Source organism: Pipistrellus hanaki (assembly GCF_964339955.1).
Source record: "Pipistrellus hanaki genome assembly, chromosome: 8".
NCBI lineage: Eukaryota > Metazoa > Chordata > Mammalia > Chiroptera > Vespertilionidae > Pipistrellus > Pipistrellus hanaki.
This window is the reverse complement of record NC_140510.1, coordinates 50,860,752-50,881,942: the sequence shown is the minus strand read 5'-3', so window position 1 is coordinate 50,881,942 and position 21,191 is coordinate 50,860,752. Positions and strand designations below refer to the sequence as shown.

The following is a 21,191-nucleotide window of genomic DNA, read 5'->3' as shown; positions in this document are numbered from 1 at the left end:
AATAATATTGTTAAAATGTTCATACAACCCTAAATCATCTATAGATTCAATGTAATCCCTATCTTAAGTCCCAATGGCATTTTTCACAATATTTAAAATACTTTAAAAATTCTAAAATTTGTATAACCCTCAAAGACCCCAAATAGTCAAAGCATTCTTGAGAAAGGACAAAGACAAAGGCACATATTTCCTGATATAAAATTAATACAAAGCTGTAGTAAGCAGAACAGTATGGCACTGTCATAAAAATAGACACATAGACCAATGGAATGTAATTGAGATCCCAGAAATAAACAACAAATACATGGCTAAGAAGACTCATTGGGAAGATAAGATGGTAGTCTCTTTAATAAATGGTGCCGGGAAAACTAATCATAGGCAGAAAAATCAAACCGGATCCTTATCTTACACCACTCACAAAAAGAATTCATCATGGACTAAAAACTTAACCAGAAGATCTGAAACTGTAAAGCTAGAAGATATTTAGAGGAAAAGCTCTTTGATGTTGGTTTTGGCAACTTTTTTTTTTTTAATATCATCAAAAGCACAAGTAGTGAAAGCAAAAATAAAAAAATAGGACTACATCAAACAAAAGGCTTCAGTCTAGCAAAGGAAATAACAAATGAAAGGGCAATGAGAAAATATTTGCAAAACATATCTGGTAAGCAGTTAATATCTAAATATATAAAAACTCATACAACTCATAAAAAAAAAAATAGGCAGAAGAACAGATAGACATTTTTTTCCAAAGAAGACGTTCAAATGGTTAACAGGTACATGAAAAGATGCTTGACATCGCTAATCATCAGGGCGATGCAAATGAAAACCACAGTGAGATAACACCTCACACCTGCCAGATTTAGCTATCATCAGAAAGACAAAAGATGTAGAGAACAGGGAATCCTTGTGCACTGTGGCTGGGAATGTAAATTGATGTAGCCACTATGGAAAACAATATGGTGGATCCTCAAAAAATTAAAACTAGAACTACCAAATGATCCAGCCTTCACATTTTAGGTATATATCCAAAGAAAAAGAAAGCAGGGTCTGCAAGACATATCTGCACTCCCATATTTATTGCTAAGTGAAATAAATCAGATAGAGAAAGACAAATATGGTATCTCTAATATGTGGAATCTGCAAAAAGCCAAACTTATAGAAACAGAGAATAGAAAGGTGGTTACCAGGGGCTGGGAGATTGGGACAATGGGGAGATGCTGGTTGCTCAAAGCATACAAATTTCCTGTTAGAATATACATTCTGGGATCTAATACACAACATAGTAACTGAAAGGTTTGGAGGGGGTGGGGTTATGCACCTATGACACGAGGCCATAATGTGTCAATAGAACTTTTATTTCAGGCACCTGGGTGCAGGTGGACTGAGTCCAAAAATAGAACCAGCGGTGACTGAAGGGAGAGGCAGGTTTTTATCAGCTTCTGCTGGTGCTAAGCAGTTCTGCTGATGTACAGAGCTTGACTGACAGGTCCTGTCTGTTCTTGGTTCCTCCTGGTGCCAGATGTCTAGTGGTTATCTAAGATATAGATAACCACTGAGCTCAGGCTGCAAGCTTTGTGAAGCACAATAAGTTTTCTCTGCCCCCGTTTTATTCTCTTTAACCCTTTCAGTAATAATAAACAATACTGTATTATATACTTGAAAGTTTCTAAAAGTAGATCTTAAATATTCTCACTGCAAAAAATAAGTGGCCATTGTGTGACGTGATGAGGTGCCAGCAAATGCTACAGTGGTCATCATTTTACAATATCTGCGTGTATCAACACACACATCTTAAATTTACATAGTGGTATATGTCAATTATATCTCAAATAGTGGTGCAGTGCACAGATTCATGCACATTGAAAGAAAATTAATTAGAAGAAAGATTTCTGTGGTAATTACTGCAAAAAATTACATGTCAAAATAGTATAATAATACAGTATTATAAAATTAAAACGTGTGTGATTGGCGCCAGTGAGAACTTCATATGTATCATGCATGCACAAGTCAATGTTTATTTTTAAATTGCAAGTGAACATCATATGTACCAGTTGGTCAGTCGGTTGGACATATGGAGAGCCACTTAGCCTATAATTCATATAGATAAGGCTGATAAAAATTAGGAATACTAATATTTTAAGTCTAAAATTTTGCTATCTCAAAGTATTCTCAAACATCTCCATAGAGATTTAAATATTTTCCCAAAATACCTTTAAAAACCTATTTAATAGTACAACACAATTCAGTCCATGATATACTATTAGCAATTTAATGAAATGGAAAATATAGACTAAAAATTCAACATACTGTGATTCAAAATGAATGTTAAATATAGCTATTTCCTTTCCCTGTAGAATTTTTTTTTTAAATTTACCAGTGAAATATATGGAAATTAAAAAATTTTTAAAAATCACATCTTATTTTAATTATTTATATCTAAACTTACCTCTGCAAAAAATGGGGAAATTATGAAAATAGAATTAGAAATCTGAGAAGTTAAAATTACATAAAATAGGTTTTAAACAGTTATTTGAATGGCAGATGCTTTCATTACATGTTTGAAGTATAGGAAAAACAAATATCAAGGTATAAATCATACACATGGCTATACAAATCACTAAACAATCCTATAGGGAATGTTATTGGAAGGACTGATTTCCATCCTTTTAAATGATAAATCCTTAATAATGAGATTTTATTTTAAGCAAAACAAGAAACAGGAAGAAGAGCAATGACAACCCAAAGCAGTTTTATTGTAATATTGATTTATATCCATGCACAAAACTTCTCTATTATGATTGCTGAGATAAGAGATCAACCCAAGGACTTGTATACATGCATGTAAGTACAACCAATGGACACAAAACTCTGGGGAGGGAGGGTATGTATGGGAGGGGGGGGGGGGGGCAATGTTAAAATATGTAGACAGATAATAATTTAATAAAAAAAAATAAAAAAGGGAAATTCTTTAGGAGGGTTCTTCCCATTTCCACGACATTTTAGCTCGGTATATTTCCTATGTTATACATTTTCTTGTCAGAGTGTTTCGCGTGTATTTTTCCCTTAGTTTTCTAGTGGGGAAAACTGAGAACAACAACGACTTTTGTACTTCTTTCTGTGGCCTCAGAAGGGTGCTTGGTGTAGGGTTCTGATTCGGCAAGCTTGGTCCAGCAAGCGCTCAACCCCGTGGACTAGCTGCGCGGCAGGTGTGCACAGACATCTGTATAAATATTGATCTAACATGAGGCTGGAAGAACTTCCTCCCTGTGACACTGGAGCAAGAGACCCAGAGGGAAGTGGATGAGTTCTTGGCTCACTTGCTTCGTAAACTTGAATAAGCCACTTCATTTCTGTTGTCTCAGTTCTCCAACTCAGATGACGGCAATAATAGTCCTCCCCTGACTGCAGCACAAAGCTGCTGAGAGCCCAACCAGATGAAGTGGTTACACGTTTTATAAATCTGAAGAGATGTGGTGAGGATGGTGCTGAGAAAATCAGGGCCTGTGCTCAGAGGGAGCTCAGCAAACATTTGGAGAGATGCTATCAGCGGTAGCTTAAGGCAGGGACATGCCTGAGTGGAATCTAAACAAAATAAACAGACTGCTTTTGAAGCCCTTCCTTTATGAGGGTGGGTTTATGATAGGAAACCAGTTTGCTTATGATGGTGGTTTGAGCTGTGTAGGGTGGGGCCTGCTACATTTGTTTCCATTTTTAATTTCCAGGTTTCTGTGAGTTTCTCTCATCTTGTTTCCTGTTTTTCCTGAAAGCCCTAGTATATGAATATCTTTTTTCCTGCAGGTGTCAGTAACTTCTTTTATCCTTCCGGATGTTCCCAGCAATCATTGTCTTTCATGTGGATTCTACGACTTGGGTGAGTGATGTATTAACAAAAAGGAAGATTCCCAAAGCAAGGGACTTCTGTGTGGGCACTAGCATGAGGCATTCTTACTTGAAATGATGATGTGGGTTTCAAAAGCTAGACAGTAAATGTTTAGAAGCTCAGTTACGTTTTAAAAACTATAACCTGCAGCTGAATTCTGCTAAATCATGGCTTTGTTGTTAAACTAATGCCAATAAACTGTCAGTAAATAATGAAACATCACCCTCAAAAAACTGAGAAAGTGCAAGATAGCACTACTTAAAAGAGCCTTTTATATTAGAGGCCTGGTGCATGAAATTCATTCATGGGGAGGGGTGTGTCCTTAAGCCCAGCCTGTACCCTCTCCAATCTGGGACCCATCAAGGGATGTTCAACTGCCCATTTAGGCCTGGTCCCACCAGGCAGTTGAACATCTCTCTCAGAATCCAGGACTGCTGGCTCCTAACCACTTGTCTGCCTGCCTGCCTGATCGACCCTAACCACTCCCCTGCCAGCCTGATTGATGCTTAACCGCTCCCCTGCCAGCCAGATTGCTAACTGCCCTCCCCTGCAGGCCTGGTCACCCCTACCTGCCCTCCCCTACAGGCCTGGTCCCTCCAACTGCCCTCGCCTGCAGGCCTGGGTTGCCCCCAACTTCTCTCCTCTGCAGGCCTGGTCCCCCTCCCAACTTCCCTCCTCTGCAGACCTGTTCCCCCCAATAGCCCTCCTCTGCCAGCCTGGTCACCCCTAACTGCCCTCCCCTGATGGCCATCTTGTGGTGGTCATGTTGTGTCCACATGGGGACAGCCATCTTTGACCACACAGGGACAGCCATCTTGTGTGTTGGAAGGGTGGTAAATTTGCATATTACTCTTTTCTTAGATAGTATAACATGAATCTACATGCATATGTATGTTATTATACAAATATATACATATATATTAATTTCTTTATGTCTTTGTGTTTCATTAAAAACACACACCTTTATTTAATTTAGAATTCATGGGTATTACTGTCCTGGATAGCATACCCCAAGTTTATGTCCTTGAGTTTTATAGTATTTTTTCTTCCATGACAAAAATTGTAGCTACTTGGAGAAGTGACAGCTCAACCTCAGTGTCACTGCTGGCTTCCCAGGCGCTGGGACTACTGCTGCTCCAGGGCCCTCCCTGGGGATACTCTGGGATGGAAATTCTCAGCCCCAACTGGAGTGGAGCAACACTAAGGGAAAAGAAAGAAAATGTAATTTTCCAAAGTCAAAGTCAACTTGACTGAGATTCCTGTCTTCTCATAGAATGGCCCTGTTTTCTCAGGGGTAACTCTCAGGACACTTCATAATGTCCAGAGGAGTTATATCAGCAAGAGAACCCTGCTATGTTAGAGCCTAAGCTCAACACAGATACAAAGTCTTGTGAGCTATAATTTTTAAAATAACCTTTGTACATGAAAGCTTTTCAGTGATTTAAAAAAATATATATATATTTTTTAATATATAGTTCTCCCATTCAGAAAGGACTTTTCCCCAATCAGTAATTGCCATGTTTGCTTTTTTTTTCTTTTTTTTTTTTTAAACTAAAGTCTACACATATATCTTATGTTTTCCAGATCACACATTGCAAATAGAGAGCCTTCAAGAAAAGATGTTGTTAATAATTGAACAAATATTGATATAATTTCACACATCATTTTTGGTAAGTCACTGCTTAAAATTATAATAAATCCAGTGATCTTTGATCTTTAACCAAAGCTAAGTATTCTTTGAAATTGTCTAAGTTTTGTTTTTGTTTTCTTTACCACTTATCAAAGGGAAGTTTGCTGGGTATATACATTGCTTTTTAATTATTCTTCCAGAGTTTATGGGGAAACTAAGGATTTTTGTCATTAAACATGTTTATAAGGAAATTTGTGAGATGAAAACTTTACAAGGAGCCATGGTATTTTGGATATGTTATTCTTCTTAAGTAAAGTCTAAGTGTCCATGGAGAAACATTCCAATGAAGCATTGTGTTGGCGTTTGTGGTTTGGGTGCACTTGCATTCCTGCTTTCATTCTTGACTCCTGCAGTCTCTTCTCCACAGAGTTTCTTTAATAACATTTGGTCAAATGATGTCATTCCTTGTATGAAGACAATGCAATGATGACCTATCTAACTCAGAATGAAATCCAGAGTCCTTACTTTGGCTTACGAACAGGGTTACCACCTAATTTATCATTCAAATTGGACTATTTTGCCAGTGAAAGAGGCCGTAAGAGTAATTACACCAGGACAACAGGTGTAAACCATGGTTATCCCAAGCAATTCAGGACGGCCCCTAGAAGGCCCTAGCCAGGATCACCTCAGACTCATGTTCTATCAGTGTCCTCTCTTCTCTCAGTCCTCACTTAGCTCCAGCCACATCGACCTCCTGGATACTTTTAAAATATAACAGCATGCCCCAGCCACTTGGAATGTTTTCCCTGAGATATCGCTGTATCTTGCTCTTTTCAACTTAATCCTGGTCTTTACTCAAATCTCATCTATTCTGAAGACCTTTCCTGACTCCTTCCTAAGATAGTATTCTTCTTCCCTTTTTTACTTACTCTCTTGCCCCGCATTGTTTTTCTTTATAACACTCATTGCATCCTGACATAACTAATTAGAAAACAACAACAACAACAACAACAGCAATATATTGTTGTTTTCTAATTAGTTATGTTTCTGCCACCATAAAACAAGCTCTATCAGTGGATAAACTTTTTTTTGTTTATTGATATGTGCCTGGCATCTAGGACAGTGTCTGACACTTAGTAGGTATTTAATCATACTTGATGAATGAACAAATGAATTCCTGCAATGGAAATAACTTGTTGGCTAGAATGGGCTGTTTTAAGAGGAAAGAGCAGCTTCAGTTTACTGACAGATGGCAACTGAGAATGCTTGTATTCCACAAGGGCCATGACCCTCACAGGCAAATGAATGTCTTTACTAAGATCAGAGAGGTGCCAGGAGGAATGTTACAAGATATAAAGAATGAGTTAGGGAACATTTTGGCTAAAGTGAATGGTAAAGATGGTACTCTAGAAGAAAATGATGACTTCCAGAGATGTTTTTACCATCTGATTATTGTGAGATTATCTCCTCTCAGGTAATGCATATTTTATGTCTTTCTAATATATTTAATCCATTTAAGTAGCCCACCATGTTTTAGGTCAACTTAACTTTAAAATTGTATTTCAAATTTTTTGATAGTATTAGTTTTAGGAAAACCTGTAATAGATTTATTATCTTATAAATAATAATATTTAACTATCAGAACATCACTTGAATGCCAGGCATTATTTTAAGTGTTTTACAAATACTATCTTACTTAATCCTCACAGAAACCCTACGTGATGTTGGTGTTCCCATTATCCACAATTTGCAATAAAGAAACTGAGGCACAAAGAGGTTAAGTCAGTCTAACTTCAGAGCCCCTAACCCATTGCCTTTGCCATATTGTGTAATTTATTTGTTGTTATTGTTTTATAATCATCCTTAGTTTATTATGCGTGTTAGCCTCTGTATTCCAATAGATACCCTGAAAGCACCCCCTGATTTCTCTGGCAAATTCTGAATGTAACCTTACATTCCATCTCCTTAAACTGCCATGACTTGTTTTTCCCTTAGCTGTTATTACAGTGGATTTTTATCTTGGTTATTTATGTCTTTGTTTGTGGTGTGTCTTTTCTCACTGGAATTGTCATCACCTTTCAAGGGTAGGGACCTGCTTTACTCACTGCTGTACTAATATACTGCTGTACTGCATACTGTAATACTAATGCACTGCTGTACTACATGCTGTAAGTGCCCAGTATGTAGCAAATGTTCAATAACTACTAGTTGCATACATAAATACTGAATGGATGAGTTGTACTAAAACTGTATTTTTTTCTGTATGACTAATATGATTCAATCAGCCACCCAATAGTTATAAGCGCCTAGTACCATACTCCAAATATAGCCCTTGCTAAATGAGGGGTCCTTCTCTAAGCACTTTGTGTGAAAGAAGAAACTCTTTTAATCTCTACAATTACCCTGTGAGGCAGTCTGCAAGGATTAAAAAGCAGTATATACATACAATGGGATGTTATTAAGCTTTGAGAGGGAAAGAAATTTGGACATATGTTACAACATGGATGAACCATGAGGACATTATAGTGAGTGAAAAAAGCCAGCTGCAAAAAAGATACCTACTGTGTGATTCCACTTACATGAAATACTTAAGAGTAGTCAAAATCATAGAGACAGAAAGTCGAATGGTGGTTGACAGGAATTTGGGAGAGGGAGCCATGGAGAATTACTGTTTCATAGTATAAAGTTTCAGTTTTACAAGATTAAGATTTATGGAGATGGATGTTGGTGTTGATTGCACAATGTTATGAGTGTTTTTAACATCGCTGAGCCATACACTTAAAAATAGTTAAGATGGTAAATTTTTTGTTTTGTGTATTTTGCCACAACAAAAAAATGAGGCAAAAAGTGCTATTTGCAACTCAACAGAATCCATTTATAGCTTTTTGATTCCCCATGGACGATATTTCACTAACATTCAGTGGGTATAAAAGCAGGCATTTCCCAGAGGGATAATCAGAGAAGGCATAATATCCTCTGCAAGATCCTCTATAAACTTCAAAGGATATGAGACCGCCTATAAGGTTTTCTGTTTTGTTTTGTTTTCTGGAGGGTTTTTTTTTTTTTTTTTTTTTTTTTTTAATGATGATGGGGGAGGAGGCAGAGTATAAACAAACTAACTTAAAAAGCTTTAAAGAAACATCTAGTGTGTACTGATTTCTTTAGAACAATATATTTTATACTAACTATTCTCCAATTTGGTTACCGGAGTTAATAATGTAATTTATAGTTCAGTATTATGCCAGATGAAGAACATAGAACAAGGTTCTACATGAGTTAATGTGGATGGAGAGGTCTGCTCAACAGAACTCCAGGAAGGAGGGCAGAGGGGACTAAAACGCTGAAGAGGATAAAAATAGAAAACAAGGGAGGAGAAAAAAAGTGATTCCAGCCCTGGCCTATGTGGCTCAGCTGCTTGGAGTGTTGTTCTGTACACCCAATGTTTGCAGGTTCAATTCCCCCATATGGTCTTGGTTGCTCTCTCTTCTCCGCTCTCTAAAAAATCAGAGAACATATCCTAGGATGAGGATTTAAAAAAACACTCCTGCAAGTCCACACATTCCACGCTGCCCTCCACGCCTTTGACACAATCATCCACCTTAAGTGGGGCTCTGTGGACAGAACCACTCTTTTCCTAGCCAAGCTCTTTGCAGCTCTCTGTCAACATTCCCTTTGCCTCCTGAGGGCCTTTCTGCAACTTGCGGTACACACTGAGTTTCTAACAATAGGATTAACTTTGGGTGAAAGGAACACCGTGTATTTTGGGTGTGGGTCACTGTTTGCTCTTCTGATTGGCAATGTACACAGTGCCTTAAGCAATGCCGCTTGGGGCATTTTAGGTTAGGGTGTGGCACAGTCGTCAGCTCCTGGTTTTTCTCTTGAGGGCGATTCGCTGAAAAGTAGTTTCGTTCAGTTTGCTTTGGTTTGCTTGGACCAAGGATTTGCTCAAGCAGAAGGTGCTTGCCTGCAGCGTGGAGGCAGCCTCAACAGAGAGGTCAGGCTGTTTCCCTGCAGGTCCGCCATCCCTCCCATAAAACAATACCATTGACCATCTTTTCTACACCGTGGCGTCTTGGCATAGGGTCTCAGCTTGCTCCAAATGCTCCCTTCGTGGCATCAGGGAGCATTCAGGGAGTCCAAGACCTGATTGGAGAGCAGGGCTCTGGGTCATGGCTACATAACTGGGACAGCCTGGACATACTCGGGGAAACAAAAACGATTGCTGAACACCGAAACATATTATTGACTTTCCCCCTTAGCTCCATAATATTATCGTGAACCTTAGCAGAACAAAGCCATGGTGCTGACTCAGTCTTTTGAGCATTGGCCCTGAACCTGAATGTGCTTTCAAACGGAGTTAAGTGTTTAAAAGGAGGGTGGACTCCTTTAACTCTGTTTATAGCTCTCTCCTCCGTTCTGGCGCTGTCCCAGAGATTTCCGATGGCTCCGGTGGAGTCAGTATCTCTGATGTGTGTGTAACTGACCTCTAACCCACACGTCAGTGTTATTTTCAGCTGTTCTTTGACGAGGGGTCCAACAGCTGCTGTTTAATACCACCGGCAACTTGTGACCCACACTGAGTTTCTAGCAATAGGATTAATCTGCCAGTCTTGGGCTCTGATTCGAAGCTGTCTATAATTCTCCGGCTCAGGCAGTGGAGGGAGAATAAAAATAAAACCTGCAGTAGAATGTTATTTTTTATTTTATTGTAGAAAAATACACATAGTGTTAAACTTTAATTAAACAAAAACATTCTTGCTGCAATTAAAAAGTAACAGCAAAGTGTATTACTTCTTAGTATTTGTGATAACTGAGTTTAAAAGTGCTGTTCAGTGGAGTACAGTAGTCACAAATAAATCCTGAGATGGTAGGTGTCTACTGATAAATGCTTGTTGAAATATTTTTTAAATGCTCCTAACACATCGGAAGCTATGAGAAAATGTAACTACCCCATATAAACTTTATTTGACAAAGGGCAGTAAGTTTTAGAAAAGTAGATTAATCTAAAAAGATATATTTCAAGCAGTTTTATGGCTTGCTTAATCCCAAAACAAATACCAGAACTTATTTTTAAAGTGCATTTTAGAAGCTTTTTTTTTTTTTTTTTTTTGTCTAAAAGAGTCTTCAAAAGTCTTAAAAAGTTTGATATTGCAGTCAATGACTAGCTGGTTTCAAAGTCCACTATAGCTAGACAGATTCAATGGCAAAACTAACTTGGATTGTCAGGATGTAACTTTTTTTTTTTTTCCATTTGCTATCAAACATCAGCTGATAGGAAGGGAGCTAGAAACTGCCCTCTGCATTTAAGATAATGGCAAAAATAACAGGCACTTAGTGTTACCATACTAGGGGTGTGGCGATTCTCTCCCCTTCTCCTCTCTCTCTCTTTCTCTCCTCTCTCTCTCGTGATAAACTCAATGGGGTTGTCTATTTTTAACCTCCTGTTCTCTGCTTCTGGCAGAGCAATCAGTGGGAGCTGAGCTCTTCCCCTGAATGAATCCAAGTAACCCCGGAGGTTGCCTTCTGAAATGACCAGCAGACGCACATCTGTCCAGAGGCAGCCCGGAGTGTGAGCGGCATCGAGAGGACCATGTCCAGCCCGGGGAGCCCTGGAGTGGAGTTTTCCACCACCACCGTCAGCTCAGTGGCCGTGCAGGCTGGGGACTCTAAAATCGTTATCGCCGTCATAAAGGTAAGCTGACAACTTTCTTTTCCCCGTGTGGCTGTGGGCGGCTGGCTGTGTGCTGATAATCCCGAAGAACATTCCACACAATCAGCAGTGCCCGGCACAGAGGAGATAACCCAGCAAGCACATCTTGCTGCTTTCTTAAAGCGGCAGCGAGGAGAAACCTCTGTGAAGCTTCAGCCAGGGACCACAGTTTCTCTTTCAGTGAGTGAGGAAGCATGGACAGCAGCTTGGTGCAAAACAAAACAAGCCGTCTATTTTCAGTCTGTTTTTTTTTTTTTAAAGGCAAGGCGTGGGTGATTACAAATTCATGTTAGCCAGGCTGAAGAGGCAAGCGGGCCTATGAAAGGCGGGTGGTTTTTGAGAGGGGTGTGCTGGAGGAGGGAAGGGGAGAGCCTCAAAGATGGGGGGTGGCCCTGTGTCGGGCAGGATGGGACCCAGAGGACTCCACCAAGGGGCTCTGACTCGTGCCCTCCTCAGCTCTGGTGGTGACACGGGAAAGGCACGGGTAAATCCTTGTCGCACTGCTGAGGGAGTGGAGACCCTGCCAGGGAAGGTACAGGGGGCATGTGTCAGATTGGCTCTTGACAGCAGGAAGTTGAAGCCACTGGGGGCTTATGTTTTATGCCAAGCCATTTGTCCATTTGCAAAGATGACAGCACATCTGTAGGTTGAAGACGATGACTGTGATCTTCTTTCCTATGGAAATGGCCTGCAGAACCCTATGAAGTGGAATATTTGGGTCTAGACAATTCACCACCCAAGGAATTCAGTGTTTAATGAAGGGAGTCGGGCAGACAGGCTGGCGCTTACCAGCCGGTTACTTTCAGATCCTGTCAAGCTTCATCGAGTGACTTTCTGGCCTTTTGTTAGTGCATGGATGCACAGCAAGGCCGGTTAATTTCACTGAATTCTGTGACTTTTATGTTCATGTGGAAGGGATAGCAGGAAGCAGCCCTTGACATTGAGCAGAAGGATGGGCGCTTGGGCACTGAAGGCCACGTGTCCTGGCTGGGCTGTGTCCTGGGCTGCGGAGACGTGGCCCTACATAAGCAGGGCCTCTGCCGCTTCCCTCACCCTCTTGTCTCTTCAAAGGCAATGTGTGGACGTGGGAAAAAGCCTGAAGCATAAATTGATCATTTGCATGTGATTTTGTGATGCTCTGAGTATCTGCAAATTTCAGCAATGAAGGAAAAGAGGCAAACTCACCATTTAAAAGAAAGTTAACATTCCCTCAAATATGAACTATATCTTAGAGCAGGATAAGGAATAATGCACATAGAATAAATTATAGGAGAATCAGAAATAGATTCACAGTAAGAAAAAAAAAAGTCTCTAAAATCACGCTGAAAATTCTTAATTTAAACAAACTGTGTTTCTAAGAACATTCGTTTGTCTCCTCTCCTCAGCTCCTTAAGCTCACTGCCATCCCATATAAAACAAACCCCAACTTATTCAAAATGCAAAGTCCATCTAAAAGGAAAGAAGTGCCTACATCTGATCTACATTGAGTGGCCAGATTATTATGATCTCTGAATGCATAATAATCTGGCCACTCAGCGTGTATCCTATATAATAAGAGGCTCATACTCAAATTGTCCCCTTGACCAGGAGTCCGACCAGCAGGCAGGCTGGCCAACCGCCCATGCCCCCTCCCCCTGGCCAGGCTGGCTGGACCCCACCCATGCACGAATTCATGCACCAGGCCTCTAATATACACATATATACACTGAGTAGCCAGATTATTGTGTGTTCAGAGATCATAATATTCTGGGCACTCACTGTATATGGGCCTCCTGTTTCTATCTGGTACTAATTACCTAGAATAGACATGCGTTTTTCTCATTTCTCTTCAGCAGTTCACCTAGCCACGAGCATGTGCCTGCTCATGGTACCTGTTGCTTACTCAGTTGTTGCTCCTTAGAGAAACAGTTCCTCAGGAACTGCAATGAGCAGTTGTGCTTAGAGCAGTGAGAGTCCTGAGTGTGGAAAGCAAGTCTGCTGCTTTCAAATGGCAGTTGTCACATGTATCTGAGTTGATAGACGCTTTCTTACATACTTTATTGACTACCCAACACCAAAAGTTGGAAAAGATTATGCTTTAACTTTGAAATAAGATGCAAATCAGTTGTTTCATCTGCTGCTTATCTTTCTGGTTAAACCAGTAAGGTCAGTGTAACACTGATCAGCCAAAATTGCATTTACAAAACCTTCCCCTTCTGGTGAAGTTTGCATTCTACTTGCCCGAGTGGAATATCACTATTTCTATGGAAAGCACTTTTGAGAGTGAGAGAATGTACATTGTTTTGTAATTTTGTAATATTCAATAATATACAATCTATTGTATGTGTTCCTCATTTGGGAATGTTAAATTTAAATACAGCATGCCAAGAGGAAATCATTTATCTTAAGAATTAAAAAAAGAAAAGGTAAGGCATGGATTTATATTAGACCTGCTATATTTCAATTATTAATGCCCATCTCTATGGAAAGAATAAAGTGTTCATAGAATAACTGGAAACATAACAGAAAAAGGAGAAGGGTGAAGGGGAAAGAACAAGAGGAACTAATAATGCTTTTCATTTCATTTTTATTTTTAGTGTGGCAAATGGGTACAACTTCAGCTCGCTGAGTCACAGCCCAATATTTTAGAAATTGGTAGCAGTCAAGATGAAACCAAAAAACTCCTTCATGATCATGAACTTCTTTTGGCCAAGCTCAAGGTAAGAAAGACTCTAAGCTGTGACATAGATACACTGTGCACAGCAATAAAAACCCACATCTTATACGTTCTCTGGATCCCCCTGCCATCACTGTCTGCTTTAACACATTGCCCTGTAGGTCCTAGAAAACACTCTAGTTACTTATGAGCAAACATCAACAGAGGAGAGAAGTAATGAGATTTTTTAAAGCTTTCCCAATGTGATAGAAAATATGAAGAAATAATATTTTTACTGTGGAGAAATAAGTAATTTTTTTTCCTGGCTGCCTCAGTGAAAAAAAAAATTCCATCACTTTTCCATTTCATACATTAAACTGTCAGGTCACATCAACAGGTCCAGACTTTCTATTGTTAATGACACCTGCTGGCAGGAATAATATAGAGCTTGTTTCCCTTCTGTTGAACTATTAAAAATATCTGATTTAGTGTTTAATATTAAGATTTCTTGATATTAAATAATACTTTTAGTAAAATCAGATACATTATTTCACATGTTTTGTGGTAATTTTAAGAATCTAAAAGTAATATGGGCTGGTAATGTCTAGATAAGGTATCTAATCAGGGCCAGCTTTATCATCTGGAAGGCCTAGTACAGAATGAAAATTTGGGCTCTCTGTTCAAAAATCAGGGTAAAACTTTTCTTGACTATTAATGGTATTTTTGTTTGTTTGAATATATATATATATATATATACATATACATATATATATATACATATACATATATATATATATATATATATATATATACATATATATATATATGAATTAATGTCTAGCTCCTTCAGGCATGAGGGTATGTGTGGGGTGAGTACAGACTCCCAGGCACAGGGCCTAGGCCCTGGTTCAGTGCACAGGGTGTGGACTTGACCCCTGTTCTTCCAGAGCTGTGTCTTGACCCAGGGTAGATGGCAGAGGTCACTAAGCAGGGGCAGGGAAGCAGGCAGGATAGCATAGAGGCTATCCCCAGGGGGCAGGACCACATGTGCCCTGAGGCTCTGATCCTACACTTCTTTCCCAGTTGTCCCTGTGGACTTCTCTCATAAAATACAAATTCAAAGCTAAAATTATTAAGAATTTTAAGACAGTGACAGGTAAAGCATTAGGCCCCAAGTGGTTTCTGAGGATGGAACTCTGGGCTGCAGCCAGCCCTTTGAGTAATAACCATCACAGGCAAGTGAATGCTGTCCCAAGATCAAAGAGATTTGATTCAGAGGCCCAGGAGGACTAGATGCTCAGTGTTCTTAGTATTTTAATGTTACTGGCTTCTTTGAACATTTTGGCTGGAATTTATTCTCACTTCCTAGATTTAGAGGCAGATCTGATCTGCATTTGAATAATTCTATTACTGTAATAATAGTTATCTTCAAACAACTGAAAAGGAAATTTGGGGCGAGAAATGCAATGATGTATGGAACTGCCTGTTGCCTTTTGAAAAGATGGTATAATTGTTCTTTAATAATTAATATATTGATATAATTTGCATGTTCAACATGATAGAAAAGCTATTTTCTACTTTCCATTGAAAGATCATCTCAAACCCTAGTTATTTAGACTAAAGGGGAAAATTCTGGAAACAATGAATTTTTATCAGTGTTCTAATGTTGGTAATGTCTGTCTATACCCCAGAGATCTTATTTCCCTTCCAGTGGTGTACTTAAATCCAGTGGAGTATTCAGAGAAAAAAATATTCAGTGGGGAAAGTATAATAACGTGCGAAAAGTATTAACTCCCAAGGGTACCTAAATTCCCAAACCATACTTGAGTTATTTATAATGAGAAAGAAGGAATTTGGGAAAGAGAAGAGGGAGAGGTAAGCCAGGTAAAGAAGATCTGCCTGTGGCCACTAGGACATCGCATTCTCAGGAGATTCAAGGAGGGAAAGAGGAGTTGGAAATACCTCAGGGATGATGTTGAGAATGTTCTTCCTCATCAGAGGAATTGCAACTATAATAGAACCAAGAAAGCCTCTGGCACTTTTGTAGATATATGAATATGTGTGTTTACAGTTATGTGTATTTGTAGATAATGTGACTTTCAGTGGAAAATGACCCTTTCGAATATAAAACACTAAATATCTCACCTCTGACTTGACTAACACATCTCTTGGTTCTCTGATTCTGACGAAATCTCTGACCCAATGAATGCTTATTTTTGTCCTATTTCTGGTTACGTAGCTAGAAATGGTAGTAACCATATGGTAGTAAAGATAAATGTCTTACTAAAACTTGCTTTATATAAGGAATAGTGTGGTTATAAACTGGAGTTTTTACTAAGAATTCACTGTTTAAAATTTTTACTGTGCTAAAATATAGGATGTTCCTAGAAATGTATACCCACTTTAAATGATTATAGAGCCATTGTTTGTTAACATACAGTTTCTTTTCAAAATTTAAAAGAATCTACAGAGATGAATAATTTTTTGGTCAATACCTGTTTTCAAACTGATGGCTATTCTGGTCCAGGTGCTACTGATAACGCAAAGCAATTGAATTAGAAATACCAAGAATCATTTCCTTCGGTATTTGTGTGTCCTCAATTCGTCGGCTGTTGCTGGTTTTGTACCGTAAACTTTATTTTTATGTACCCCCATCATAAAAGTCTAGTAGATTAACTTTCTTTGTTCAAAGCTTAGTCTGGCTTCACCCATTGTATCAAATCAGTTAAACCTAAAAAGGGGTAAAGATTAAGTGGGTTATCAGCTATTAAATTGTGTATACATTTTTGGGGACACCCTGAGTTCTCCCAAAATTATATACACTTTGGATAAATATAAAGGCAGTGTTTGTATATCAACCGCTTTTTCAAATTTCCAGTAGCATTTTAGGATGAATTTCCCTGTTCAAAGCTTAGTCTGCTATCAGCTGTTAAAGTGTGTATACATGTTTTTGGGATACCCTGTATATATAATACAAAATTTTCCATTTCAACCATTCTTAAGTGTACAATGCAGTAGCATTAATTACATTCACAATTGTGTACAAAAATCATTACCATCTATTACCCAAACTCTTTCATTACCTCAAACACTTTGAACTTAATAAGCAATGACTTCCATTCCTCCCTTCCCTAGTAATCTCTAATGTACTTTCTGCCTCTATGACTTTGTTTATTTAAAATACTTTAGCTTAATGGAATCATATAATACTGTGTGTGTGTGTGTGTGTGTGTGTGTCTGGCTTATTTCACTTAGATTATGATGTTTTCAAGGTTCATCCATGTTGTAGCATATTTCAGAACTTCATTCCTTTTTAATGAATGAATGACATTCCAAAGTGTGAACATATACCACAGTTGTTTATCCATCTTTTGCTGATGGACACCTGAGTTGTTTCCACTTTTCAGCTGTTGTAAAATGCTACAGTAAACATTAGCATACAACTATCAGTTTGTGTACCTGTTTTTAATTCTTTGTGTTATATACCTATGAATGGAATTGCAGGGTGATATGGCATTTCTCTGCTTACCTATTTGGGAAAACACCAAAATGGTTTTCACAGCAGCTGTATCATATTACATTTCTATCAGCAATATACAAGTGTTTCAATTTATTCATATCCTTTCCAAGACTTATTATATTCTGAGGTTTGTTTGTTTTTATTATAGCCATCCTTCTAGGTGTGAAATAGTATCTCAGGGTGGTTTGATTTGTAATTCCTTAATGACTAATGATGTTAAGCATATTTTTCTGTGCTTATTGGACAATTGTATATCTTTTTTGTAGAAATGTCTATATAAGTCCTTTGCACAGTTTTCAATCGGGTTGTTGTTCAGTCTTTTTTATATTGTTGAGTTGTAAGAGTTCTTTTTTTAAATATATATATATTTTATTGATTTTTCACAGTGAGGAAGAGAGAGGGATAGAGAGAAAAATCAATGAGAGAGAATCATCGATCAGCTGCCTCTTGCACACTCCCTACTGGGGATGTGCCCGCAACCAAGGTACATGCCCTTGACCGGAATTGAACCTGGGACCTTTCAGTCCGCAGTCCAACGCTCTATCCACTAAGCCAAATCGGTCCCGGCAAGTTGTAAGAGTTGTTGTAAGAGTTCTTTATAACTTTTGGATATATATATTATTCTCTTGTCAGATGTAGGCTTAACCAGTATTTCCCCCCATTCTGTAAGTTGTCTTTTCACTTTCTCAATAATGTCTTTTAAGAATGTCTTTTAATAAAATAAAGCTGTATGACTTGAACTTACCTATTAGAGAAAATTGTATGGTATGGGTATTGTGAATGTGATAGAACCCCTTAGAACAGTATTAGAAGAGGAATAATCCATTTTTACATTTTCTGTGTCATAGCAGTGTTTTACCCTAAATATTTGCTTCATATAGGAGATCTATCTTCTCTCTATCCCTGCTTTCCTATAGATCCACAAGTTAGAAGATCCTGCTCTCTCAGAAATGTTGCGGAAGATGCTTTCACACATCTCTTCTCCTCCCTTTCTCTTCCCTGAAGGAGTGAGGGGGCTGTGCTACCTGATCAGTGAGACCAGGGGAAGAAGTGGCCACTATGGGAAGCCAGACTCAGGGCTCAGGCAGACCCTGAACACCCATGGGCTATAGTTTTCTACTCTTTCTGCTTCTGTAGAAGCAGTCCACAATTCCACTCACCCAGGGCACCTCTGACCTAACACTCCACAGGCAGGTCCCAAGCACTAGACTTTAGGGAGGAATAAGTAGAAAGTAAAAATCAACCCCATCCTCCAGGCCAGCCTTAGTAGTAATAGGAGCAGATATTTTGGGTTAAAAGTTCAGATCTCAATTAGCATTTTTGAGCTCATAGGCCTATAGCTTCCAAGATATTATCTATTTAGAAAATAAATTTTCTTTAAATTATAAATTCATAAACCTTTTTTTAAAACTGAAAGTAGAACCCATAAATCTTACTAGTTATGACAAAAGGTCTTGGTCTGAGATTTGACTGACAGTTCAAGAAATATATATGAGGGTGGCTGGGGGAAGAAGGTTACATAGGACCCACTCACCTTCACTCCCATTCTTCTTTTAAATTGAATTTATTGGTGTGACATTGCTTAATAAAAATATACAGGTTTCAAGAGTACAACTCAATAAAACATCATCTGCAAACTGCATTGTGTGTTCACTATCCAAGGTCAAGTCCGTTTCCATGCCCATTTATCCCCCCTTTATCCTCTTCCATCTCTCCTTCCCCTCTTTTCCCTGTAGCTGTCACCATACTGTTGCCTGTGTTTATGTGTCATATATCTTAATCTCTTCACCGTTTTTCACCCAGCCCCCTAAGCTGTCAGTCTGTCCTAGGTAGCCATACCTCTGTTTCTGTTTTGTTTGTTAAATTATTTTGTTGATAGCAGTCTTCAATACTGCTGAGCTAGATTAAAGCCTAGGATAAAAATATACCTCTTGCATTCTATCCAAAAGGCAATTGTTCTTTCTGCCCCAGAAAAGACATACGTGTGTGTTACACTTAAGTGGTAAAGAAGCAAATTTTTTGCTTGGTTCTGTTTGTTTGAAGTATGCTGTGACACCTACCTGATTATCTTGAGCAGAACCTATCTTTTCCAAACTGTAGACTTTGTCTTAGATATCTTTTAATGGATTAATGTGTCAATCTCAAGAGATTTTCAAGTGACATGGCTATATAATTCTCATAACAAATTCATCTAATTATCAGTCCTCATGAGGATAAGGCAAATTTATTTGGGTTCCGTGGTTAGATCTGTCCTCCAAATTACCTAACTCCATTTCCCTCCTACCACATACTGAGGTCAAGGGATTTGAGTGAGATTAGAATTTTTGTCTTTAAAAAAATTGTCTTAAAATTGAATACTGGTTCCAGTTTTAAGCAAGATGGCTTAAAACCTTCCACCCAGTCTCCATTAAATGCAAACATATAAAAACAAACAAAGACAAAAAAAAAAAAAAAAAAAAAACCCAGGAAAAAAACACACACACACTAAAATAAATGCCAGTACAAACCCTGACAGAATGTGTTTGCTAAGGACACTGAAAAGTAGAGGCGAGCAGGCAGATTAGGGAGAGAGATCTGAATTCCAGATACCAGCCAGCCAGCAGTGTTGTTTTTTTCTCTCTCCAATGTTGCCCAACTTGGATTCAATGGTGAAGGGATTCAATGGCAAGTTGGCCGCCTGAGGAACATACCAGATGTGGACAGAAAAAGCTCCACTAAACTCTTCTCTTCAGGTCTGGTCAGTAGAAAGAGGAATTCCATGGACTATAAAGGGAATAGATACCTTGCCTCTGGCTTTGCTTTTTGTGTTTCTATTCTCTTTGCTTCAACCCAGGCAGTCCCCTGAAGGGAGCCATGATGGTGAAGTGGAGGCAGCTAAGCAGGTGACTAAACCTGAGAGAGGAAAACCTCTGTCTGACCAGAGGAACGATAATGTCAGAGCTTGTGAGGAATTCACATTGCTTTTTTCTCCCCCCTCTTCTCCCAACTGCCTGGTCCCACAGATATTGTGGTGGGAAGGGCACAGGAAAGTGAGGAACTAAAGCCCCAGGACCCTGCTCCATGGTACAAATTATATTGATCAAGCCAGGGAAATGAGAAGACAGAGCAGGTGAGAGAGCTGTCTTAGCCTTCAGCTTCTTAACTTAGATTATACAGATGTGGATCTAATTTTCTTTTAAAAAATCCCAATTATTCAGTATTCTGGGAACTCAAGAACCACAAACTCTGAAATTTCATTTCATAGGATGTGATCTTTTTAAAATTTAAATGCTCCCCATTGGGTTTGTGTGTTTTAATTTTCTTTATGAAAAAATAGACAAAAAATATAGAGAGTTATGTAGTTAACTGCAATAAACTGGCCCCATGTGGCCTGCCTTTTTTTAAAAAAAGTTTCAGCTCAAAACATATCCCAAGTTTTTTCATAATTAGGACTAGAGAAACCCAAATCACCCAAGGCTAGTGCTGACAGCTTTCTGAGAGCCTGACATTCTTTGATTCACTGAACCCATTTTCTATTAAACATTTATTAATGTGTTGGAAAGAAGATACTTTGCTAATGTATTATACTTCTCAAAGCAGCAATAAATAGAAATATATGCAAACCACAAATGCAAGTCACATGTAATTTTAAATTTTATAATAGCCCCATATAAATTTCAGAGCATTAAGTACTTACATTAGAAAAGCATAACTTCCTCAAGTCAACAATCTAAGTTTCAACTCTAAGCAACTAGAAAAATAAGAAAAAATTAAAACCAAAGCAAGCAGAATGGAGAAAAAAAAAAAAGAGAGAGAAAAGCAGAAACCAATAAAATT

General features: G+C 38.6%; 1 protein-coding gene across 4 annotated transcripts in view; it reads left to right on the top strand.

Annotated features, from left to right (window-relative positions):
* Nucleotides 1-3,414: 3,414 nt before the first annotated feature.
* Nucleotides 3,415-21,191, top strand: part of CCDC141 (coiled-coil domain containing 141) — a 165,203-nt gene continuing 147,426 nt past the window's right edge. For 3 of the 4 annotated variants that reach the window (XM_084892563.1, XM_084892562.1, XM_084892561.1), the window contains exons 1-2: nt 10,663-11,202; nt 13,797-13,919. In XM_084892563.1, coding sequence (XP_084748689.1) covers nt 11,101-11,202; nt 13,797-13,919 — 225 coding nt within the window. In that variant the 5' untranslated portion in view covers nt 10,663-11,100. Of the gene's footprint in view, nt 3,629-3,798; nt 3,872-5,464; nt 5,551-10,662; nt 11,203-13,796; nt 13,920-21,191 lie in introns of those variants that run through there. The other variant, XM_084892560.1, reaches the window with a different exon arrangement.